At 37.5% G+C, this 27,648-nt stretch overlaps 1 protein-coding gene and 1 long non-coding RNA gene across 8 annotated transcripts in view; one reads left to right on the top strand and one right to left on the bottom strand.

The window, feature by feature from the left end:
• LOC118424102 overlaps window positions 1–27,648 on the bottom strand; it is a 142,002-nt gene that overhangs the window by 15,786 nt on the left and 98,568 nt on the right. The gene's annotated exons all lie outside the window — the stretch shown is intronic.
• LOC118424006 (mucin-5AC-like) lies at window positions 7–27,555 on the top strand. Of its 7 annotated transcripts, none has more exons than XM_035832386.1 (40): window positions 7–238; window positions 557–1,015; window positions 1,245–2,444; window positions 2,815–4,296; window positions 4,584–5,453; window positions 5,776–5,973; window positions 6,438–6,557; window positions 7,072–7,278; window positions 7,536–7,649; window positions 7,966–8,193; window positions 8,492–8,605; window positions 8,931–9,158; window positions 9,455–9,568; window positions 9,848–10,048; window positions 10,235–10,351; window positions 10,590–10,799; window positions 11,318–11,434; window positions 12,025–12,219; window positions 12,821–13,126; window positions 13,581–13,886; window positions 14,481–14,768; window positions 15,184–15,321; window positions 15,621–15,674; window positions 16,105–16,214; window positions 16,982–17,043; window positions 17,420–17,613; window positions 18,111–18,248; window positions 18,883–18,909; window positions 20,534–20,713; window positions 21,491–21,619; window positions 21,920–22,032; window positions 22,813–22,871; window positions 23,402–23,532; window positions 23,772–23,930; window positions 24,155–24,286; window positions 24,689–24,853; window positions 25,205–25,319; window positions 25,569–25,745; window positions 26,214–26,325; window positions 26,740–27,555. In XM_035832386.1, the coding sequence occupies exons 1-40, from the start codon at window positions 106–108 to the stop codon at window positions 26,785–26,787; spliced, it is 9,450 nt and encodes a 3,149-aa protein (XP_035688279.1). In that variant the 5' UTR covers window positions 7–105; the 3' UTR covers window positions 26,788–27,555. The 7 variants fall into 7 exon arrangements, with proteins under 7 accessions (XP_035688279.1, XP_035688281.1, XP_035688282.1 ...); XM_035832391.1 differs by having other exon boundaries at window positions 30–238; window positions 5,169–5,453; XM_035832392.1 differs by having other exon boundaries at window positions 33–238; window positions 4,012–4,296.

A 27,648-nucleotide genomic window follows, 5' to 3' on the forward strand; every position in this document is an offset into this window, starting at 1 on the left:
GTTAAAACAAGTATATCAACTGTGTCTGAAGCGGAATCCACAGCTGCTTCAGCTGCTACAACAGTATCAACACAATCAACCGAACTAGCCACAACTGGAATATTAATGCCAACAGCAACAGAAACCAGTCCAGGGAGTACAGTAGAAACAATTACAACTGCAGCACCAGGAACAACAGAAGCAACTCCAAAATTGTCAACTGCAACATCAGCTCAAACAGAAGGCACCGCTACCAGAGGTAAAATCACTTTGAAACGCCAATCTTTCATTGATAGCTTCGTCAGGTTGGTAGGTCATAGACGACTCCACGTCTTCATACATAACCACAGAAGACGACCACAGAGTCAATGTCAAAACATTAGCAAGTAAGAAATACTAGCTGCGTAAGAGCTAAGAATTCACAGTAAGACAAATTGGAAAAACCCAAACGTATTTGAGAATCTCTATTCACTCTATTTTCTTACGGTCAAGTAGCTTTTTACCAGAGGCCTATACAAATAGATACATACAATCGTATAAATGCATTCATAATCAGCTACACTCTTACTATCTATAGAAACACCTACATTGGCAACAACAACAGCAACAAAGACAGTTGAACTAACCCAAACAAGAACACAGAAGATATCCACAGATGCAAAGACAACAACACCAAAACAATTAACCATCTTGTCAAGTACAACCGCGGGATTACAGGCAACTACACAAGTAAAATCGACCATCCTGTCAAGTACAGTAGAAATACAAACACCAGCAGCAACAACTGCGGTAACAACACCTACAGAATCACAGAAAACAATATCAAGCACGCAGACAACCACACCAATACAATCATCAATGCTGTCTAGTACAGTAGATACAACTACATCATCAGCAACAACAAGATCACAGAAAACATCTAGAAGCACACAGACAACAAAGCCATCGACAGTTATGTCAAGTTCAGCACAAACAACATCTACAACATTTGAATCAACAACAATTTCACCAAGCACAACAAAACAAACATCCACAGGTAATGATATATCTGCTTATAATTTTCTCAATCTACACGACCTCTCCTCTCCTTCTCCCTGTCTATAATGTGAGAAAAGGTTACTATTATATCAGAACCAATGACAGAGAAAATCACGCTTATACAAATTATACATATTTCTGAATATTTTTCGCACTCTTTAGTTAATCACACATGAGTAATCACATTAATACGCATGGTTTCACACAATGCTTTTTCTCATTATCAGTAACAAGTACAGAAGCACCATCAACAGCTGAACTAACCCTGCCAAGAACTTCAAGCATACAGACAACAAAACCGATAAAGTCAACAGTAGTAACAAGTACATTGGCACCAACAACAGCCACAAAAACAGATGAACTAACCCAAGCAACATCACAGAGAATACCTACAAGCACGCAGACAACAAAACCGATTGAGTCGACAGTTTTGTCAAGTACAGTATCAACGACCACATTGGCATCAACAGCCACGAAAACAGATGAACTAACCCAAGCAACATCGCAAAGAATACCTACTAGTACAAGCACGCAAACAACAAAACCGATTGAGTCGACAGTTTTGTCAAGTACAATAATAACGACCACATTGGCACCAACAGCCACAAAAACAGATGAACTAACCCAAGCAACATCGCAAAGAATACCTACTAGTACAAGCACGCAAACAACAAAACCGATTGAGTCGACAGTTTTGTCAAGTACAATAATAACGACCACATTGGCACCAACAGCCACAAAAACAAATGAACTAACCCAAGTAACATCACAGAGAATGCCTACAAGCACGCAGACAACAAAATCGATTGAGTCGACAGTTTTGTCAAGTACAGTACTAACGACCACATTGGCACCAACAACAGCCACAAAAACAGATGAACAAACCCAAGCAACATCACAAAGAATACCTACTAGTACAAGCACGCATACAACAAAACCGATTGCGTCAACAGTTTTGTCAACAACATTGGCACCAACAACAGCCACAAAAACAAATGAACTAACCCAAGCAACATCACAAAGAATACCTACTAGTACAAGCACGCAAACAACAAAACCGATTGAGTCGACAGTTTTGTCAAGTACAGCACGAACAATTACATTGGCACCAACAACATCCACAAAAACAGATGAACTAACCCAAGCAACATCACAAAGAATACCTAATAGTACAAGCACGCAAACAACAAAACCGATTGAGTCAACAGTTTTGTCAAGTACAGTACTAACGACCACATTGGCACCAACAGCCACGAAAACAGCTCGATTAACCTCGACACCAACATCAACAACAGATGGGGCAATGTCGACTCAAGCAACCACCTTGTCGAGCACAATGAAAAAGGAAGAGACTACATTCCAAACAGTACCAACTGCTAAAGCTACAACAGTAGTACCACTGGAGACAACAACACAATTCGCCACAGGTAAAACCGCATTTGTGTAGTAGGTGTACAACTTAACTACTTAATACATTTCCATACTTAGATGAAAACAAACTACCTCTATATTGTCCAGAATCAGGTGGATAGGATAAAACAATTTAAAGCTTGGTGGGTGGATGCAAATAGACTCAATGCATCTTTTCTGTCCTGTTCTTCTATTTATTTATTTAGCTATTCCCTCTTCTGGCTCTATCTGTGCTTAACAATTTACACTTCAGCACCAAGGGCAGGCAAAGTAAAAAATGTTACCATTCGTATGTAAATTATACATCTCTTTATTTGCTAACTTTTGATCGATATGGCTTAAAACATCTATTTATCTAGTTTCAAAAATGCCTTTCTTTGTTATCAGTAACAAGTACAGAAGCAGCAACAACAGCTAAAACGACCCTGCCAAGTACTTCACAGAGTAAACCTACAAGCATACAAACAACAAAACCGTCAACAGTCTTGTCAAGTACAGTACCAAAGAGTACGTTAGCACCAACAACAGCCACAAAAACAACAGGAATAACGCTAACAACATCACAGAGAAATCATACAAGCATACAGACAACAAAACCGATTAAGTCAACAGAATTAACCAGTATCGCACTAACTAGCACATTGGCGCCAACAACAGCCACAAAGACCGATGGAATAACCCTAACAACATCACAGGGAAAACCTACAAGCACACAGACAACAAAACCGATCAAGTCAACAGAATTGTTAAGTACCATACTAACTAGTACATTGGCACCAACAACTGCCAGACTTATAAGCACCCAGACAACGGTTTTGTCAAGTACAGTGCTAACGAGTACATTTGCACCAACAACAGCAGCAAAAACAGCTGAATTTACTCCAACAACAGAACAAGCAAAACTTACAAGCACGCAAACAATAAAACCCATAAAGTCGACGGACTTGACAAGTACAAAAGTAAAGACTACATTGGCACCAACTACAGCAACAAAAACAGCTGAACTTACCTCAACAACAGAACAAGCAAAACTTACAAGCACACAGACAACAAACTCAATAACGTCAACTGAATTTTCAAGTACCATAGGGACGAGTAAGTTAGCAACAACAGGCACTAAAACAGATGGAATAACGCTAACAACATCACAGAGAAAACCAACAAGCACACAGACAACAAAACCGATAGAGTCAACAGAATTGACGAGTACCGTACTAACAAGTACATTGGCACCAACAACATTCGCAAAAACAGATGGAATAACCCTAACAACATCACAGAGAAAAACAACAAGCACACAGACAACAAAACCGATAGAGTCAACAGAATTGACAAGTACCGTACTAACTAGTACATTGGTGCCAACAACAGCCACAAAAACCGTTGGGATGACAACTACACAGAGTAAACTTACAAGCACACAGACAACAAAACCAATGACATCGACAGTCTCAAGTCCGGCACTAACGACTACATTAGTATCCACCACAGGAACAAAAACAGGAACACCAACAACATCACAGGTAAAACCTGAAAGCACGGAGGAAACAAAAGCAATAACATCAACCATTCTCTTGAGTACAGTAGAAACAACTACATCAATACCGAAAGAAGAAACAACGCCAACCAAAGGAATATCAACTATCTTGTCAAGTACGTCAGAAAAAACAATGCCATCGCCAACAACAGAAGCGACAACAATAAACCAAGACCAATCATCTACAGAGTCACAGACAGCAACACCAATCCAGACAACCTCATTGCCAAGCACAGCAAAAAGGAAAGAGACTTCATATGCAACAACAACTTCTACATCTACATCAGCAAGAGAGACAACAACACCAGAGACAACAACAGAATCTAACCCAGGTAAAGTTACGTTTGTATATGACAGTGAAGGTATAAGAAAGTTCAACACTCCCATACACAAGTTATGAAAAAGAATGGATTAATGAGAATAAGATAGCTGAATTGGAAAAGGTCGAACACTTAACGCTAAATCTAAATTACGTTATCATTCCATTGCCAACAGTGGGTAGTCAGATTGGTATTGGTAATAAGCCTCATACAATTTTTTCAATCACTGATACTTTTGATCACATAAAGCAAACAACAGTCCTACATCCACTTTAACACATGATTATCTTTGTTATCAGTAACAAGTACAGAAACACCAACAACACCTGAACTGACCATACCAACAACTTCAAAGACAAAACGAACAAGCACACAGACAACAAAACCCATAGTGCCGACAGAATTGATGAGTACCATACTAACAAGTACATTGGCACCAACAACTGCCACAAAAACAGCTGAGCTTACCCCAACAACAAAACAGACCAAACTTACAAGCACACAAACAACAAAACCCATAACCTCGACCTTCTTGTCAAGTACAGCACTTAAGACTACATTGGTACCAACAACGACAACAACCTTAACGACACAGAGAAAACTTACAAGTACACAAACAACAACACCCATAACCTCGACCGTCTTGTCAAGTACAGCACTTAATACTACATTGGTACCAACAACGACAACAGCCTTATCGTCACAGAGAAAACTTGCAAGCACACAGACAACAAAACCAATAACATCGCCAGTATTACCAAGTACAGCACCAACGACTACATTAGTACATACAACAGGAACAAAAACGATAACCCAAACAACGTCACAGGTAAAAAGCACAGAAAAAACAGAAGCAATAACATCAACCATTTTCTTGAGTACAGTAGAGACAACTACATCAATACCAAAAGCAGAAACAACGCCAACCAAAGGAATATCAACTATCTTGTCAAGTACGTCAGAAAAAACAATGTCACCATCACTAACAACAGAAGCAACGACAATAAACCAAGACCAATCATCTACAAAGTCACAGACAGTAACACCGATTCAGACAACCACCTTGCCAAGTACAACAAAGGGGAAAGAAGAGACTACACATGCAACAATAAAAACTACAAAATCAACGTCATCAAGAACACAGGAGACAACAACAGAATTTGTCCCAGGTAAAATGACATTGACAATGACGCTTACTACATTGCTTAAGGTTAGACGTTTGAACAAACTGATTAAGTTTTGAAAACAAATGACCTATAAACCTGCTGTCCACAAGATATAACATCAGTACACCAAATCACGTACGTTCATGCATTACGATGTGGAAAAGACAAACTTGTTACCCAAGTAGTATTCCACATAATACAAAATATCAGTTCCTCCAAATAAGATATGATGCCTATCGTTAAACATACTGTCATAAACTTACTAAATCCCAAATAACATATGATGCCTAGTGGATAACATGCTACTGATATTCAAATATTGCAGTTGCAACAACAGAAGCTGTATGCACTCCGTACTGGACCGACTTCTTCAACGAGAACACACCAACCCAAGGACTTAACGGATATGAGCTGGAAACAATAGCATTCCTTTCAACAAAGTATGAAATATGCAAGGACGACAGGCCAATTAAAGATGTTCAGTGCCTGGATGCCGCAACCAACAAAACTCAAAATGAAACAGGTATGATAGAACTAATTCTGATGATTATCATAGAACCGTTTATTTTGTGTACACAGGATTTTTCCGAATCGTGTTCATTCGCAAGTACTGTCTGACGTAACTTTCAACTCAAGCTGATCTGCATATTTACTAACATCTTAAATTTAGCTAAAGGGTACTACAAAATTGACTAGAATGTTACATTATCTATGTGCATGTTACGGCATTTGTGATTTAACGTAGTTAGTTTTTACTAGTTTTTAAGCCTTCGTCTACCAATTGAAGAGTAACAGAATCTGTCATAACAGGACAAGGGTACTTTATTTCAATAATACATGTAATTCTTTAGGTTTCTGCTGAGTATATTGAACACAAAACATGGTGTAAATAATTCACTAACATTAGAGATGCAAAAGAGAGAGGACATACAGTACATAGGTAAATTGACATTTTTTCAAATATGTTACTGCTGTTTGAATACCTAGGTGATGTTGCACGCTGTACAACATCGGAGGGTTTGATGTGTATCAACGGCGAAAACTTGTTCACGGACGACGAGCAATGTGAAGATTATAAAGTTCGTTTCCTCTGTGGATGTGAAGAAAGTAGGTACCGCAAAGTGCATTTAATACTATATTGGTATCATAACTTCATTTTGTAGAATTTCCCGACAACACTAAGAAATGTCTTAGGCAGTTTGCCATACAAATGTAAACGAAATATGAACAAAAAATGCAGTTGATTGCAATTGATATCAATTGGTACGTACACGATGTAGCGATTTTCTACCCTTTATAAAACCTAAATTGAATGAAAAGCTTACAACTTTAATGCCATCGGATTTTGTCCATAAACATGATCAGAATAATGCAAAGTTATGTCTATAACACATTTCTTCTAACAGAAAATATAAAGAAAATATTCACGTGTCCAAATGCAAATAATTACTTACCATGTCAGAATCAATGCAATGAATTAAGATTACAGCATTGGTACATCCCAAAACGATTTCTTTGCCAAAGTTATGAATAGAATAAGGAGTATATCGAGTCAAAACATAATGAAAAGTATTACTAATGCCAATTTACGTATCGCGCAATGTCACCCTCATGTTCTCAGGTACAACAATACAGCCCGTGACTACAGATGGCTCTTGCATACCATACTGGACCGAGTTCTTTGATGAACACACACCGATTGCAGGCGAAAACGGCTTTGAGGTGGAAACTTTGGAAGACTTGAAGACAAAGCACATGATATGTCACGGCATGCTTATCACGGACATTGACTGTGTGAATGGTACCGGTGTGCCATATACTGAAACAGGTAACGGAGATTTTCAACAATTTCATCTGTGGGTATATCTCACCGGAACTGCTAATTTTTAGTATGAAACCTTGTCCTCTGGCTAGTTGTAGTATCAAATAAGCGTGCAGTAATAATGACAATGCCTTAATGTAGCGTAATTCATATCTTGTGACCTATTGCAGCTGTCCATTAGTAATCTTGCAGGAAATTGAAATATAAATAGCAATCACCAATATTTACATGCAGTAATTCCTGTGGTCTATTCAAATGTGTAGGTGATGTGGTATTCTGTAACGTGACACATGGACTTAGATGCTTCAACCACGACAACTGGTTCTTAAACTCAACGTGCGACAATTACCAAGTCCGCTTCTTCTGTAACTGTCCAGGTATGTAACGTTACATGTCAACTAACAATGAAACATCAGAAGGTAACAGGCATAACTAGCATGTTTATGCTGCTAGAAACTCTGTAGTGTCTATCTACTTAGCAAACTGTGATAAATGTAAACAAAACTAACAATGCATTGCAACAGCCATGGATTTTATTGTAAATACGTCATATATGACGATATGATAAAAAAATATGATATCAGAGCGTTCAGAGTGTTGAAATAAAAACCAATACATACCCTCGTACCCAATGCAACGTAGACAGAATAGCTAGCAATAATAAGTCAACATTAAACTCTAACAATCTCACAGCGCCAACACCGAGCGAACCACCGGTGACAACAATTCAGTCCTCAACATCAGACCAATGTGTGTCGCACTGGACTGAGTTCTTTGATGAAAGTACACCAACTGAAGGAGAAAATGGATTTGAGACTGAAACTTTGCAGGACCTTAGGGAAAAGTACATGATATGTCACGGCATGCTGATCGCAGACGTTGAGTGCGTCAATAGCACTGGTACACCACTCAGCGAAACAGGTAATGTGCATTTTCAACCATTTTTTTTTGCATATACGTGTATCTAACTGCACCTACCAACCTTCTTTAGGTCAAACCTAGTCTCATGATTTGAGCAACAATAGCATCTGAACTGTCTAACTCAATAAGAGTCCATTCATATTATTGCCATATTTGTGCCGTCAATACAAGTGGCTATGCTACAGTTTGCAGGAAATCTCATTTACAATGTGGTGGGATCCATCCATATCTAAATTCAGTCGCCATCAGTCGAAAAAAGTAAAGCCCTGTTAAGTCTGCGGTCTGTTTAAATACCTAGGTGATGTGGCATTTTGTAACGTGACACATGGACTTAGATGCTTCAACCACGACAACTGGTTCTTAAACTCAACGTGCGACAACTACAAAGTCCGTTTCTTCTGCTCCTGTCCAGGTATGTACACGCGTTAACTAACACTATAATAGCACAAAGTAACCGTGATGACTAGCATGTGTCTGCTGTTGCTTAGGCATAAGGTCAAATCACTAAATGTAGCAAGAAAGCACTTCGCAAACAAGAGTCACACTTCAACAAGTATGAATATCATTTTAAACATGATATGTAATACAACGATAGATTCACGATACAAAAGTTGCGTTCCAGCAAGAAACACACTTTTGTATTAATGTTCATAACTGCTTTACATTATAATTGTCATAGTCAAAAACAAAATAGCTTGCAATGATAAGCCGACATTAACCTCTAACAATTCTTACAGCGCCAACACCGAGCGAACCACCAGTGACAACAATTCAGCCCACAACATCAGACCAATGCGTGTCGCACTGGACTGAGTTCTTTAATGACCATACACCAACTGAAGGAGAAAATGGATTTGAGATTGAAACTTTGCAAGACCTTAGGGAAAAGTACATGATATGTCACGGCATGCTAATCACAGACGTTGAATGTGTCAATAATGCTGGTACTCCATTCAGTGAAACAGGTAATGTACATCTTCAACCATTTTTCGCATAATTATTACTAACTGCACCTACCGACCCTTTCAAGTAACCCTAGTCTTATGATAAAACCTTACCGAACAAGCCTATTTCCCGTAGCGTTAATTCATGTATATTTCACATCATTTTCACGGTCAATATTGATAGTAAAGGTACAGTTTAAGGGAAATTAAAATCAGTAATGAATGTGGGATCAACCAAAATTTATTCACAGTAGAAAACAATTTTTCAACAGAATAAGCAAAACCTTATCTTTTCTATTGTCTACTTAAATGTCTAGGTAAAGTGGCATTCTGCAACGTGACGCATGGACTTAGATGCTACAACCACGACAACTGGTACATGAATACAACTTGCGACGACTACAAAATTCGCTTCTACTGTGAATGTCCAAGTATGTACATTTTTAGTGAACATTGTAAAAATACAGATTAGCTGACGTGACTACCGATGACAAAAAGTAATATTGTTCCTAATCGTAAAATTATTAGTATTGTAAATACATATCCCAAAGGCGTGTATATGCATGTGCAAAAGACGTTAAGAAGTTTTCGGTCAATAACCATAAACTCCTCAACCGAAGGCACCTTATATACTGCCGAGTATTAAATGTAAAAATCTACAATTACTAATTGCAATCAACACTTGCTAACAGTGATACCAAAACTTTCAGCAACACCAGCTCCAACCGAGACGACAAAGACATGCGCTTTTTGGACTCAGTTCTTTGATGAACACACACCAACTGTAGGGTCGAATGGCCTCGAAACTGAAACTTTGCAAGACCTCAAGAATAAGTACTTGATTTGTCACGGCCTGCCAATCACAGATGTTGAGTGTTTGAACGATAACGACATATCATATAGTGAAACAGGTAAGATCTGCAATGGTTTATTTGTGTGTTTCTATTGTCTAAGTCGGAAAGTTTACTTGACAATTATGCAATTATGATTAATGAAAGGATTAAATATTGTTATGGACTATCGTTATTGTTTTTTCACTAATGATCATGCTTTAAACCTTCAGTAGCTGTACTTAAACTTGGTATTCAATCGTCTAGGTGATGTGGCATACTGTAATACCACGGATGGACTGAGATGCTTCAACCACGACAACTGGTACACAGATCAGCAATGCGACAACTACAAAGTCCGTTTCTACTGTGACTGCCCAACCGGTATGTTACTTTAACATAACCATGTTGAACCATATTTGTAGTCCAAATCACACATATCACAATAACCAATTCAAAGTGATAATCAGATAAATGCATGTCCAAAAGAAAACATATGCTATCAAAAATCTCAGCCCAAGCTCAACAAACCTCTTATACCATTGTCTAGTAAATGTAGAATACATAGCGTTGACAAGTGCATGCAGTCAACATTTACCAATAGTGGCACCAACTCTTACAGAGACAACAACTCAACCCGAGACAACGGCTGCACCATCATGTGTCCCACACTGGACTCAGTTCTTCGATGAGCACACGCCTACTGTAGGACAAAATGGCTTGGAGACTGAAACTTTGCAAGACCTCAAGAATAAGTACTTGATTTGTCACGGCCAAGAAATTACTGACGTTGAATGTTTGGACAATAACGGCACATCATTTACTGACACAGGTGAGGACAGGAAGTTTCACTTATAGCAACTATTTCCTGAATACTAATTAAGTCATTAGCAACATAATGATAAGCTTTGGTATGTAATACGCCATTAAACTTCCACAGTGTCTATATGATGTTATAATTACAGTCTGTATATAATTATATAAATAGGTATACCAGATAAAAAAAAATGACTTGGTGGACATACACAGAACAATTAGCTTTCGTTAACTAAAATGGATGTGGGGTGTCTACAACTCGAGAGCCATAAACTACTCATACTTTCTCTTTTTTTTAAATGTGTAAGTGCTGAGGCATATTGCACCAAAATTGAAGAGCTTACGTGTGATGATAATTTCCTACTGACAGTCGGAATATATAAAACTGCCTTATGTAAATTTGCCTTGCACCGTTGTAATGTTATGTTATTTGTAGACCTATGCAATCAGCTCTGCTGCCTATATGTGTAATGTACCGTCGCATTTTGAATAAATAAATAAATATATAAAATTGAGGGCTACTTAAATTTCCAGGTGATGTGGCCTTCTGCGACGTGACGAATGGCCTTAGGTGTTACAACTCCGATAACTGGTACACAGAGGATGGGCAATGCGAGGATTACAAAGTTCGTTTCTACTGTGACTGTCCAGGTATGTATATTTCACGTCAATATGTATGGGCATATATAAGGTAACCGACATGACTTATCAAACAACGATCAGATTGCAGAAATGATTAATAAGCACGATTTGTCTACATGACATACATTTTTTGTACATGTACATCATAGCGATTGACTGAGCATGTGCTAATGCATGCGACCACGGAATATAGTACCTTAAATGTTTGTAGTAGTGTTGATTAAAACTATATTCTCATCATAGCCATATCACCTTTTAATGAGCTTCTAAAGTGATCTGATGATAGTCATAGATAGAATAGCAGGAAAAAAGGTTCCACGTTGCTCCAACTACAAAGATTGCCTCTTCCGTGACTTATCTTATAATATCAGAATACACCAGATAATATACTAGCATTATGATTAACCTTTTTTCACTTTAACTTCAAAATTTGCTTCTTCTATTTACTAAGATAGTCTGACTAAAGATAGCAATAATGATTAAAATATTGAGAAATGATTATAGACAAAAGGTTTATACAACAATTCAGTCAAAGACAACGTCAGACACATATTTTTGGTTCGATTGCATTAATATTTTTGAAATGTCAAACATTGCAGAGACAACAACTCCGGAGCCAACATGCGCCCCGTATTGGACTGAGTTCTTTGATGAGAGCACGCCAACTGATGGACAAAATGGCTTGGAGACTGAAACTTTGCAAGACCTCAGAACAAAGTACATGATCTGTCATGGCCTACCAATTATAGACGTGGAGTGTGTGGATGACAATGGCATATCATATCTTGAAACAGGTGAGCCGTAGCCTCTTCTATTGACATTCTGTGTGGTGGTCGCTAATATCACACTTTTATAATGATCTAAGGCTTATGGCAAATATTATGCCCATGCCTCTAGAATCTATTATTTACAGTTGTCTAATCGTTATGTGTATCGAAACTCTGCCACATTTATTTGTTCCTATTTATCAGGCTAGGAGATCAAAACTCAGACTTTAAAACTGAGCTTTCCCTTTTCCATTATCCTGTGTGGGCACCACTCAATTCCTAATCAATGCGAAACGTTATAACGTTATGTCTTGAACAGTTACAATTATCAGTTGTCCCATTTGTATATTCAAGCTCCAGAAGCTATTCATTTACAAGGACAAGAAGATGTGGCTGTTTTTAAACTGAGACAATACAAGAAAGCAATGCGCTAAAATCAAGCATTCTCTTCATTACTATGTACTTACTACATTAAATTACCAACATAGTTGCTGTAGGTCAAACAATATCATTAAGATATTGAAATGGGTGTTCAGCGAGCGTAAGGATACAGTTTTTTTTCAGTTCGTTGTCTCCAACGCCTTAGGTTTCACTGACCAATGCGCCCTTTGCTTGACATTCATTCTAGGTGATGTGGCATACTGCAACACAACGCATGGACTTCGATGTTACAATTCAGACAACTGGTATACAGAGGATCAAGAGTGTTCCAACTACAGAGTTCGTTTCCAATGTGGATGTCCGATAACTCCGGAGCCGCCATGTGGCCCGTACTGGACTGAGTTCTTTGATGAGAGCACGCCAACTGTTGGGCAAAATGGATTGGAGACTGAAACTTTACAAGACCTCAGAACCAGGTACATGATCTGTCATGGCCTACCGATTACTGATGTGGAGTGTTTGGATGACAATGACGTATCATATCTTGATACAGGTGAGTCATAGCCCAGTCTGTTCCATTATCATGAGTGTTGGTCAAAGAACACTTTTATGACGATTTAAGGCTTGTGGCAAGTATTGTACCCATGCCAACAAAATCTATTACATGTACAATGTCTTTACAATTGTCTAATTGTTCTGTGTATCAAAAATCTGCAACAGAACGTCCAGCTGATCAGGCTAGGAGATCGAAACTGATTTTAAAACTGATTGGACAAAATATAAGAAAGTATCGCGGTAAACTGGTTAACAAAAAATAACAGACTGTGTGGCTACAATGATCTACAATGGGTAATGTGTAGCAATACCAGATAGAAAGCACACGTTTTTTGTTGTACAGAAGTAGAATTATGCTGAAATCAATGGTCATCACGGGGACATTAAATTTCCCATTGGTAGCTGCAACGTATTACTTTTCCCTGACATGCTGCACATAAAATTCCCTCCAGGTGACGTGGCATACTGCACCACCACGGATGGCCTTCAATGTTTTAATTCTGACAACTGGTATACAGAGGATCAACAGTGTTCCAACTACAAAGTTCGTTTCCAATGTGGATGTCCAACAACTCCAGCACCAGTATGTGCCCCGCATTGGACTGAGTTCTTTGATGAGAGCACGCCAACTGAGGGACAAAATGGATTGGAGACTGAAACTTTACAAGACCTCAGAACAAAGTACATGATCTGTCACGACCTTCCCATTACTGGTGTGGAGTGTGTGGATGACAATGACGTATCATATCTTGACACAGGTGAGTCCTAGCCTCCTATGTTCCATTATTATGATTGTTGGTCAATTGTAACACATTTCTCATATTTCAAGTCTTCTGGCAAAATGTTATGCCTATGCTTCCAACAACTTTATTAATCTAATGCAGTATCAGTAATCCTTAGGGTGTGCACACTTCTTATATCCAGGTGTTCAAGGTGTTCATATTCTCTGTAATACTGTGTAGCTATGATACTTAATAGAAAAATCATGTTTGCCGTTGAGCAAAAGTAACATTATGTTGCAATCAGTATTCAGCACAGGGAGAGAAAATGTCCCATCTCTAATTTTGCAAAAATACGCTTATCAGCTTTCCCTGGCCAGTGTATTCCCTACTCAAATTTCCGTTCAGATGACGTGGCATACTACACCACAACGGACGGGTTTCAGTGTTACAATCATGACAACTGACATTCAGTCAATACTAGATACAAAAAAGTACATAGCTGCTGTTGAGCAGAAGCAGCATTATGTTGAAATTAGTGTCCAGCACCAGAACAGAAAATCATAGATCATTTAGTCTGCAACATTTTAGTTTTCCCTGACCAATACAGGCTCTACTTTGAATTCCATCCAGGTGACGTAGCATACTGCACCACAACGGACGGACTTCAGTGTTACAATTCTGACAACTGGTACACAGATGATCAACAGTGTTCCAACTACAAAGTTCGCTTCCAATGTGGATGTCCATGTGAAACATACTGGACAGAGTTCTTTGATGAAAGCACACCTACTGAAGGAGAAAATGGCTTGGAGGCTGAAACTTTGCAAGACCTCAGAACAAAGTACATGATCTGTCACGGTCTACCCATTACTGACGTTGAGTGTGTGGATGACAATGGCATATCATATCTTGAAACAGGTGAGCCATGGCCTTAGTCCTTGTGCTCCACTATTGTTTCTGGAGGTCGGTTATTTTTTGGTCCTTTTCTGATGTTTTCAAGCTTGTGGCAAATGTTAGCCTATGCCTCCAAAATTATTTTCAATTGCATAGCTGTTATGTGTATTCAGACTTTGTTAGCTTTTCGTTAGTACGTCAAGGAGATTGAAACTGATTTTAAAACCGATTGGACGAAATAGAAGAAGGTAACATTACACCATTGTAAATAGTCTCTCTACTACCGAATAACAGCGACAATACAAAACATAGTTGCTGTTGAGCAGAAGCAGCATTATGTTGAAATCAATACAACAACATCATAGATCGTATAAAATCAGTAGTCTTCAACTTTTAGTTTTCCCTGACCAATACAGACTCTACTTTAAATTCCCTCCAGGTGATGTGGCATACTGCACCACAACGGACGGACTTCAATGTTACAATTCTGACAACTGGTATACAGAGGATCAACAGTGTTCCAACTACAGAGTTCGCTTCCAGTGTGGATGTCCAACAACTCCAGATGTAGTAACAGGTTTGTTTGCATCCCTTTTACAGAATGATACCTTCATTGTGATAGAATCCTCTGGAAACAGTAAGTCTCATGTGGAAGTGAATATCCAGCATGTTGTTTATCTTGAATATGCCACCTCAACTGTAAACAGTCTTCCAATCAGAATCTACTTACAAATAGTAAAAAGACCAAGATTTTACCCACAAAGGACTCTAAATCCAAATCTGAATCCAAAACCACCACGAAGGGCACTTAATATTTAAATAACGTTTATGTACACAATATCTATATTCAGCATTGATGGTATCGTCCATTGTTAGGCATCCCTTTGACGACACAACCATTGACCACCTATCCACCACCATTCGGAAATGGTACGTACCTGTATACTAATACTTTCGCTTTGATAAGTTGCTAAACCCAATAATAAGGATTCGATTGAACCTCTTGAAATACCCATAATTGAAGTTACTGGATATCAATCGCATCTACATATTTATGTAGGTGCCCTACTTCTCTGGTGATATTGCTGATGTGTTATTAATGAGTTAATATATTCAACATAGAAGTTCTTTATGTTCAACCATATCAACATTAATCGAAAAGTGTAACTTAAGTCTCTGTCAACTGTTACAGAATATTGAAAAGATGAAGTACACACAACCCACCAATAATTTTTTGCTATTTCCCAACCATAATTTAAATATGGTATACAAAATAATGTAAACTTCTGTAACTGTGGCCCTTTCGGGCCTATCTAAAGGTATCCGATCTATCTGATTTCATTTTCATGATTCATTTCAGTGACAAAGGTCCTTATTCACACATTAATGGAGGGATTCAACTACACCAAAAATATGTCCATTGAAGGGACGGCAGACCGGCTGTGGTTGGAAGAAGGTGTCCTATCCATGGTAATTCCTTTTACCTTAAATTATTTTTGTTGTGCAGTTGTGGACTATAACGTAACTACCATTTTTGTAGGAACTAGTTTATACTTCCCTTGACCCTGACTTATGCCATAACCAGTGATCGATCCACGGTTTTATATAAGCCATTAAAGGCACCATTTACTATAAATGCAGAAACTTTCGCGGTGGTTTAATGTTCGCGGTTTACACGGTGGTCGCTTCCCGCGAACTTAAAACCACCGCAAACATTTTCCATGGCAGTAAGAGACTACAGTGCATGGTGCTACTGCGAAATTAAAACCACCACAAAAAGTCCATTTCCCCGCTACTGCGAAATCAAATCTCCGCAAGCTTAAATGCATTTACAGTATACAGGATACCCATGTATACAAATCAATTACAATCTCATTAGATCCAAGAATCTATGAGAAAAACATGCATGATTCATTAATTGATAAGGAATGTCAGATGAGGATTGTATTGTTCCATTCTAATCTAAAGTTGTCCTAATCTGTAACAGCTTTTAATGATCATTAAATTAATATGAACAGAATCTTATGCTGAATGAAATTTAGAATGTTACATATCAATCTCACATTAATCTTAACTTTTCAAGTGAGTGTGGGTCTTGCTTGTTTGAATCTATTATGTGTTATAATCTGAAATGTTTTATACATATATGTAATACCTGAGTGCACTACTAATTCAGGCACAGTAATATCCTTGAAAACAATTACAATGCCATTCTTTATCACTATTTTGTGTTCCAGATTGGGCAGATGTTTGATGATCATCTCGGAGTTGATATTAACTTGACTGTTACATCAGTTGTGTAAGTTTTCAACCTCTTGCTAGCTTCAGCATTTATGTACTTGACAAATTGTTGTTGACAAAATGTTGATTTCATTCACTTTTTTCACAACTTCTTGTGAGAAAAGCCTGTTCAAAAACACTTGTATGTTTGAAGGAATATTTTCAAATGATAATATGTATTCAATGACTTCACTGAAAATGGGCTGTCCTTAATTGTTTACATTCAGGAATTTATGTTTATGATGTCAATTTACTTACATTCTAGTCCCTTTTAATGTAAATTTATATTGTCAGTACTGGGTAATTCTATACAGCTCAATATTTCAAACCCATTGACAGATAATGACAAAACATTTCAAGTAATACAATTTTTTATTGTTTTAATTTCTACACAGGGAGGGTAGTGTGGATGTCACAACCAATGTGGACCTGTTAGAGTCATTGATCCCAACTGCATATTCCCGAATCATGGGGGATGAGTGGCTCAACACTGTAATCAAGGATGAAATGCCTCCTGATCGCTATGAATATTTGATAGGCATTGACACAGCACGACGGAAACTGGACGAAGAACATGGACATGTGCACAGTATGTAAAAATTTCTCTCAAAATTCAATTTTTATTGTACTTGACAAGATTGTTGTTGTTCAGTCTACTAAATACATACTGAGAAAAGTTAGTACTTCAAGCTGATTTTTCATGTGCAGTTTGAGCGCTTTATAGCTGCAGAAGATAAAAACTTTTAAAAAAGGTCATGATGCTGATGATCCCTGTGCCTTATTTCATGCTTTCTGCTTTCAAATGAGGAGGGAAGTCAGCAGTGGGTAATCTAACAAAACAGAAATGCATTTCTAAAGATATTCCATATACATACATTATGGACAGGCACATGCTGAATGAAATTTTTCAAATGTCCTCCAATTCCCAAATATGAACCTGTCTAGTTGACAACACTAAATGTTCATTGTGTATCAAACAAATACTTGAAATTGTCTAGAACATATTTCTGTAATTGATGATCTAAAGCCCAATTAAAAATGAGCGCAACACCTTAAAATCATAATATGTGTTCTTCTCTTTGACAGCATTGCACTACGCCATGCAGCATTGTGGGGACTTCATCCCAGGATGTTACCCAAAGGAGCTTTGCTTAACCTGGGAAAATGAAACAAACTGTCGCTGCTTCAACGGATTCGTATCCAGAGGTGGCCACGACTGCATACGTAAGTGAAAAGATTCCATTCTAAACCTGACGGTCACAATTTCTTCAACACTCACCTCACCTCACTTCACCTATCCCGTGACCTCTGTGGGTGTTGACCTCTTCAACACTGTATGGGACTAAACATTTACCATCACAACTTTGAAAGCTTCACCAGATCATTTATATTTCCCTCCCATCCCTCCCAACTCATCCATACAAAGAAAGCAGAGTATCCTGTTTTCTATCGTCACCAATTCTCTCTCATCACCCTTTGGCAAATGCATTTTTTCTCCATTTCAATCAGCTGACATGTTGCATGTAAATAGATCTGTCCAGATATGATGCTTGTACTGTTATTCTGATATGTTAGGCCATGAGGTGCTTTGCCTCTTTAAGTTCAACTTGGCTTTGTACATTTTGTTCTATGGGAAATGAAAGATGTCTGATCTGAAGAATCGAAGACTAATGTATTGGTTCAGTAGATTTACGCAGTAAATATGACATTCTGCTTACTACCTTAGGTTTAAACCAGGACTTACATACATGTACATGTATTACATTCATTCATATTACCTGCATCATTGTCATATTACCTGCACATGTACATACAGATTTTGTTCTCCTAAGCTTTTATTTTCATTTTCTTTCTTCAGATATCCATACTAGTACACCACCACCAGGTATGACACAATTACTGCTGACTGTTCCACTGGCCAGAGATGGTCATGCGGGCACTTCACATCTGAACACACTCGTCATACGTACCACCATTGCAACAACGCAATACAATAGGCTACCCAGGCAGCATTGCTGACATTGCATTGAACAAATATATTAGACATATCAATCATCATTTGGCAAATGCTTTTTTCTACACTTCAGTCTGTTGACACATTGCATGATATATACATATTCATGTAACTTCTGTATATTTTTGTAAAGTATGAAAAATGGAATAATGAAGAAGAGGAAAAAATCATGATTCTTATTGGTTTAAATTAGTATGTTAACTCAATTATGCTTGCAATTATGTTCTGCTTGGGTGTAGACTAGGATGCAAAAAAACATACTACATGCAAATCTTCTTCTCCATAACATCACCATAACAAAGAAAGTGTATGACACACTAATACTGCTGACCTGCCCACTGGCCACTGGTGGGCACTTCACATTACTGAACACGTCTTCATACCTATAGCTACATATTCTATTTCATCAAAATTCAAGCAAGGCAATACAATGGTCTACCCAGCCAGCATTGCTGATACCGCATGTCATCAGTAGAACAAATACATCAAACACAAGTCACTCAGGATATAGAGATCCTTATTAAGGTTGCATACAATGTTTATACTCAGCGGGGTACATGAAGATGTGTTGCAGAGCTGAATTCAATTCATTCTCTGTTTAGCTCCGTGTGCAGCATATGTGAGTGACTGCAGGTGTAATGAGACTAGGTCGTTTATCAGCTTGTACTGTACTTTAACCATTGAGTCTTGCAATAGACATTCTAGTTCTTGAAGCTGGTATTGTTGGTACCCTTGTAGATCAGGTTGTACAGCAACCAGATAATTTTTGGTATTGAACTTTGTCAAGCATCTTGCTTGCTGATCTGCTTGGACCTATTCCAACCAATCCCCATTCCAACCAATCCCAATTCCAACCAATCTCCATTCCAACCAATCCCCATTCCAATTGGTTGGCAACATTTACCATTCTTGCATAATGCCAGTTAATTTGTACCATTGGAATGGACTTCAACATCTAGTAGATCGTATTATCGAATGGTGTTTTAAATCAAAGACCTCCCTACTCATCAGTTGCCAATAAACATTCTTGGGTTGAGCACGAGGGTTATGTTAGTGGGTTGCAAAAGAAAAGGGTTGATTCATAAGTTTTCCTTGATCATAAGTCTGTTGGATTTTAATGCTTGACTTTATGTCATACTATTAAAAAGTATTCTTATTCTTCTTTAAAATAATACCTCATTTGTTATTATGATGATGCTTTTATGCAATAAGCACAATGATTTTGTGGGTGGGTCGTCTGTGACGCCTGAACACTGTGCAGGTAGGGAATTTGGACAATTTGTTTCAGGACACAAATATATAGAGTTATGACGTATATTATGAGGTAATTGGCAGCGTAAAGGTACTAACAAGCTTTCAATGATACACAATATTAGACGACAATTGACAAATTAGTAATGGAGATATGATTCATAAAATTCAAGTTTCGAAAGTTTTTTGTGCTGAACGTATGTCTGATGTTTTAATCTAATCTCTGTCTTTTTTTTGCAAACAGAACGTTGCGAGCCCTACTGGACTCCCTTCTTCAACACCAACTCAACCACAGACGGAGAATATGGTGGGGACATGGAGTTGCTGGCCAACATCAGACAAAATTACAGCATTTGTGATGATGACAAAATCACAGACATCATGTGTAGGAAAGCAGGAACAAACGAAACTGCTGAAGAGTTAGGTGAGGACATCCTGCCAATGTGAAACAAAATATGGAAGAGTTAATTGCACAACGGATTAACGCACACTTCTGTTAACTGCATGGAATCCCCAAATCCCAAACCGATGTGGTCCAGCAAGATAACTTCACATTATTGGAACAAGTCAGATAATTGCACGAAATTCACTGGCAAATTTGTCGTGCAATTAAGCGGCTTCTACAGTAACTGTATACACATCAACTAGCTGAAGAATGATGAAGAACCATAATGTTTAATAACCCAGAAATGATGTCAGATATTCTAACAGTCTTAATACTAATGTCACCCATCTTGAAAATTAATCGAGTTGACAAACCTGTGAGCTCCAAGTAATATTTTGTGCTTTTTGGCAACGCCTCAGTGGCGAGCCAAATGGTATATTATTGGGATTGCCTTATTTCGTCAGATCACGAAACCCATTACTTTCAAAGTAGATTATTAGAATAATCGATCATCTGTCGATTTTGAATTTGGCAAATCTTCTGGCAATGAACAAATACTGCAAAAGCTGTGTAATGGGTGTAAATATACTATTATATAATGGTGCTAATGTGTACCTTTTTAGCACCATCTAAGGAAATGAGGCATCTCTAGACTTAGTACATAACCATAGAAAAGGTGCAGTGTGTTTCAGATACACATCAAACCTTCTGATTGGTAGATATGCATGTTGACAGCTGTCACTTCCTTCTAAAGTATTAATGTACCAACACTGTGTTTAAGACAACTAGATGAAGATGTGTATCCACTTTTCTTAGGTCAAACAGTTCTGTGCAACATCACCACGGGTCTGATTGGATTGAGGTGCTTCAACAACGACAACCTTGACACCGATGCTGGCCAGTGTGAAGATTATGAAGTTTCTTATAAGTGTGGCTGTGACATAGGTATACTTTTATTCAGTTTGTCTTTGGTGTTATTTCTTAGGCAGTAATAATTGTCATCAGCATTGTACATTTCAGACAATACAGTGTATTGTCACAATGTTTGAAATGGAATCCTTAATATAAGAATATTACATGCACTTTTCACATGTCTTTCATGGTACACTTAGAACAACATGTTCGTGATAAATCATTTTCACTTGTAAGTAAAAAATTCTGTTTAACGTCAGCTGTGTTTTAAAGATTATAATGACTTCATGTAGAAGTGCAAACAATAAAACTTGATGCACCGGATTTTTACAGAGATTGTGACTTCAATACTGTCATCAAGGCTAGTGGGCATTGAGTGGAGTGAAGTGTTTCGTGACATTACCAGTTGGGAGTACAAAGAAGTTAAAAAGTATTACATGAGGATAGTAAGTATAAACATCTGACAGTGTTTAGATTAAAAACTATCAGTTGAAATAAAGATAGCCCTGATTTGACAAAGACAGAAAACTGTGACTTCATTGACTTTATGTGATCATAGCCTTTTCTCTGTATTATATAAAGGATGATACCTACAAAGTTAATGCTTAGGGTTGATTAGAAGTAAACCATGGGCCTGGTTATTGTAGTCAGCACAAACTAATGTATGGTATAACTTTATTGCACACCAATGTGGAGGCACTGAATTTTTGCTCAAATGATTTCCAAATGCAATCAAAGTCCTGAATTCCCTGATAATTATTGTTAATAGATACCCAAACTACCACATTTGTTCTTTATGCATTTAGTTGTTAAGACATGCTTCCTTCATAGGCTCACAGGTGTATAAATCTCACATGCACACGCCTAGCCTTCTTTTAAATTTGTGTTTGGCCGTTTAGACTAAGAGCGTCACAAGAGAAAAGAATGTCTCAATAAAAATATAATCCTTGTGTGATATTCAACAAAGTCTTTTAAAAGTGTTGCAAAAAATTTCCCAATCAAAATAATAATACTGGTGAGATATCCAACAATGTTTTTAAAAAATATTGCTCTTTCTGTTAAATCTTATATTCAACAATATTTCATGTTGCCAGTTCTTCTTGTCTCTCAACTTTTCCAGTGCCTGACACTTATCTTAAAGTATGTCTTATCATGCAAATCAAGCTGGAGTGAGAATCAAAACACAGCATTTTTATACTAACTTACATTGTCTCTCGTATTTTCAGACCCACGCCATGATGGAAGGCATTGATGGTATCTTCAGTATGACGTTCGTGGGGATCGAGTATGTTATCATGCATTTGTTGATTAGAATTGTAGTCACACCTGTACAGTGGTGGCAAGTTCAATGTAAGGGGAAGAGGTTTAAGCTGAAAATTTGCATGATAACAAATGTTTGGCACAATTCCAGGTACAACTTGAGTTGAATGCAATGGTACAAAATATAGTAGGACTAACCCAGCAGCCAGTTAAGAAATCAAATAAATGCAGCAGTCTGTTGATGTACTAAGTAACAGGCAGTTCAAACCAACGTTTCACCCTTTTTAACATGAAATCATACTAATTTCAGTATTTTTTCTTGCTCTTTGGAAACCATATTACAAGAATGCTCATGCAGCACCATCTGTGTTGATTGCAGTATTCCTCAGAAATGACTCAAGCTTTAAGTGTGTTATGTCATCTAAGAATAGGAAACAAAAAATTACCTTTTATATCCAACACTTGTGGCTATTCAACAAATGGGTGAGATTAATGATATTAATTCTACTACATGTACTCACATTACATAATTGATGATTCATTTGTTCAATACAGGCCAGGGAGTATCATTGTCAGTGTTGAGATCAACTCCACCCGAGCTGCTGTGAACCTGCTTCGTTACAGGTCACTAGAGCTGATCGATGACTTCCATATGATACCAGAAGACATGGCTAATGGAAACCAATGTGAGTTTACATTGTGACCTCTGAATAGATGGTTATGTTTTAACAGCATTTCATGTTGCTCTGTCATACATCTCCACACATCTTTTATGGAGTCTTATGACAAGTACTCAATTTTTTCTTCTAGATGTTGTCCGTCAATTTCTTTGAAATTCTGCAACCTATATGTGCATGGTTTTCATCGTTTTTTGCTAGTTTTCTGAAAGCGTGTTCCTAAAGTCTGACACATTTTACACCCTCAGCAATATGGGAACTTATGGGAGACGAATGTACCGACCAAATGGATGGTCTACATGAAGGCTGCACACCTGTGGAAACCTGCTTTTTACATCATCATGGGGAATATCGATGTCGCTGCCACTCAGGTTTCATCGAGAATGAAAACAAAACAAAATGCATGGGTGAGTACCAAAGAAAGTTGCAATTTTTCTGAATCTGAATTTCACACATTTTAACTCTGCATTGATTAACCTGCAAGCACATATCGCTCAAAGAAAGTACTGTTGTTACTACATTCTCTTGAACATCAGATGAAAATTATCAGGAACAATTATCAACAAGGAGGAAAGAGGTCAATGTACGATGTATTAATGTAACAGTCTGTATGACTTTGTGCTCTTAACAGATGTGAACGAGTGTGAAATGGCAATAGATGACTGTTCAGTCTACAACAAAACATGCACGAACACGATAGGGTCCTTCTCCTGCAACTGCCCAGACGGACTGTGGTGGAATACCACAAGCGCTTCTTGTGGAGGTAAGTCTTTCTCTTCTGCACACAAGAAACAAAGGGAGACCAATAGGTGGATTACATATTGTGTTTACACAAGTAAACTTAAAAGTTAAACTCCTGGAGCATTCAGACTTTGTTGGCATGTTTGACACATTATTCTAACTAGTACAAAATTATATATCAAAATGGATAGAATATATATGAAATGGTGCATATATATGAATTTGGGCCAGAAAATATCTGACAAATAAGACTGAACTAAATATTCCACTACAGAGGTTGCAAAGACAAAATGAAATTATTACATAATAATAACAAGCAGGCTCAGTCAAAAATTGAGAATGATGATTGTGCTTCTCCTCATTACTATTTCTCCAAAACAAATTTTACTTTTTGTATCTAATTTGTGGTCTATTTCTTTCACAGAGCCCCCTAAACATAAGTGGGTGAACACACGGATCAACGGGACTTCACAGCCACAGCAGCAGTGTCCAGACTGTGGCCTGGGAACCTGTGAGTATAATGACACTAACGGAATCCCATTCTGCCGATGCCCTGATGGCTCCACGGGAGACAACTGCGACTCTGCAGGTAAAAGTATTGTTATCTTTTCTGCATTCCACCTTTGTTTTTGAGAAATTGTATTCAAGTTGTAAATTATTTGGTTGAGACTAAACATTAATAGATTTTGGTAATTTTATATGACTGACTGATTGATTGATTGATTGACCAACAGATTGATTGATTGATTGATTGAACTGATTGATCTGAGTATATTCATAGATTGGTACAATCATTGGGTGATTCGTCTTCTTGTCAAAAGTAAATCTCTTATTTCCTGCTAAAACGACTCCTGCAAAAGCAAACACTTCACAATTAAAATAAGAATAGGCACCTGTGGTGCTAGAACTAAAAGCGACATTATTTTGGATTTTCTTGCAGTTGCTGAGGCAGGGTCATTGGCAGCTCTTGCAGCACTGGCAGCAATAATTCCATGCTGCTGCTGTCTGGCCATCCTAGCTGCTCGCAAGAAGCACAAGAAAAGGAAGCTCTTGTAGTAAGTTTCCTTCTTCAAACTTAAACACTACAACAGTTAATGTGTCTATTTGAGTAACTATGAAAGACATTAATTTTTACATAATATATAACCTCCATTCATTCATTCACTCGTCACTAAATGCTTTTAAGTCATTATTGGAAGATTTTAGGTGTTTTTCTTATAATGCAAGCAGTTACTCGACCATGAATATGGCTTAGTGAGATGCATACAATGAATTGCAATAACCTGAAGTCTTATTTCTTACAGTTTCATTCCACGGGAGTCTCTTCTCATTGTTGCTCCCAAAATGACAGACAAGACAACAAGTGTCTTTGACAATGATAGCGCCTACGCTGCACGTCTCGAGCAGACCCCAAACTCCTGGTCTTCACACACTGACAGTCCATCTTTCAGTGGGAGTGATGCACCACTGTTTATAGGACGGTTAGAGCATTTCCTTTTATATTAGAATATCGTAACTTACCATGCTGGTAGATGGCACTGTCAAGATTTAACGTTATGTTAGGAAGGATAAAAGTGTTAGAACTTGAAGAGGGATATGAAAAAAATACCTAAAATATCTGAGTTTATATCCTTTCCGATGGACTGTAATTGGATGTATGTAACATTATTATGTTTTATTACAGCATAATATTTCATGCAATTATGTTGATTGCTTCACTGACTGATAACTTTTGGCACTTAATATTATAAAAAAAGTGAACTACAAACCCTTGCTTGGTGTTTGCTTGATGTCAGGAAAGAAAACCTTCATTTAATCCCCGATAGATGTATAACATATGTTGAGAAAATATCATGTATGTAAGTAATCAGGGCTACTGAAAGTAGCCTCTGAAAGAAGTTGATACTTTGTCAAATTATTAATCCTTACTAATGTTGCCCCAACATTAGGTACATGCCAACCCCTGAATCTGTCAGGCGTCGAACATCCAATGAAATATACCGGGAGTCTGATGATGAAAGCATCAAGCAATACCATCAGATCTTCAAGCAAGATCGAAAAGTAAGACACAACTGGACAAACTCTTGCGTACTAGATAGACTGTCTAGCTTTCTGTCCTTGATGCTCAATACTGTAAAACTTTTTCCTTCTGCCCACTGACAATGCACTAGTCAACAAACACACTATGGTTAAAACAATTAATATGTGACCTAAAAAATAAACCACTGCAGGTCAAACTATTTTCAGTTTGTAGTTTTATACATAGTCCGGTGTATGTTTTTTTAATCAACAGAATGATCATGTTGTTAATCAGTTCAACAAAGAAACAGACATTCTGAACAAGGCCGAAACATTCACATCTCAATGAAGCATAGATTGTACAAACACATATCCATGAGTTATAAATATCTTTTGCTTTTTTAATTTCGAATAGCAGACTAGATTGACGAACATCTATTTCCTTTTTTTTTACAGTTCAAGCTTGAGCGACCCAAGTTCACCTGGTTGCCCCCAATGACCTAAGAAACACCATCTGGATCAACAGATGTTTTGTGCAAAAAAAATCAGCACTTGATTATTATCATAGAGTATTATCATTAGAAAAATGGAGATTAATATAAACATTCAGAATCTTTATGTGCACATGGAAGAAAACCACTTACTGTTAGAAATATAATCATTGCCAATATAGTGATATTGTCATAGCTTGAATTTCCTTACCAGTATTTTCAGAACTTATAATGGTATATAAGCCAGGTAGGCCCTTTTGAAATATTCACCAGCTATACCAATGTATTACATTCTTTCTATAGATACATGTACTTTTAACACATTTTGGTTATTAGGTTATTGGCAAGTAGGCTATTATGCCTAACCTTAAAATAATATATAACATAATAAAAGCCAATATTCATAATCAGATATGACTAGTTAAGTAGGGCAGGCAACTGTGTTGCAGCCACAAGTTATCAGTTTACTGCTTTTTAGTGCTTGATATGACAATGCTGCTCTCAATTACTTAAATATTCCATTGCAGCTTTTCAAGTATATCTATTAAACTTATAATTGACCAAAGGGTAAGAATCCTTAAGATAGAAATAAAGTAATATATTCTCTTCCAATATCAGATACAATGGTATTGCAAATACACATGTATTCATCTAAACTCTCTGAAGTATCTCTAATATAATGAGATAAATTTTCAGTATAGCTTAGCCCTCTTACTTTCCAGTATATAGAGCTTAGCCCGCTTAAACCTTTGGGGAGCATAAATAAAATATGGGAAAAATCTTTCGTGTTGTGTTGTCAATTTGTGTGTCAGTTACAGCAGATAAGCTATAGTAGGATGCTGTTGCACATTAGTGAAGTCACCCATAGAGAAGG

This window comes from Branchiostoma floridae, chromosome 10, assembly GCF_000003815.2.
Source record: "Branchiostoma floridae strain S238N-H82 chromosome 10, Bfl_VNyyK, whole genome shotgun sequence".
Classification (NCBI taxonomy): domain Eukaryota; kingdom Metazoa; phylum Chordata; class Leptocardii; order Amphioxiformes; family Branchiostomatidae; genus Branchiostoma; species Branchiostoma floridae.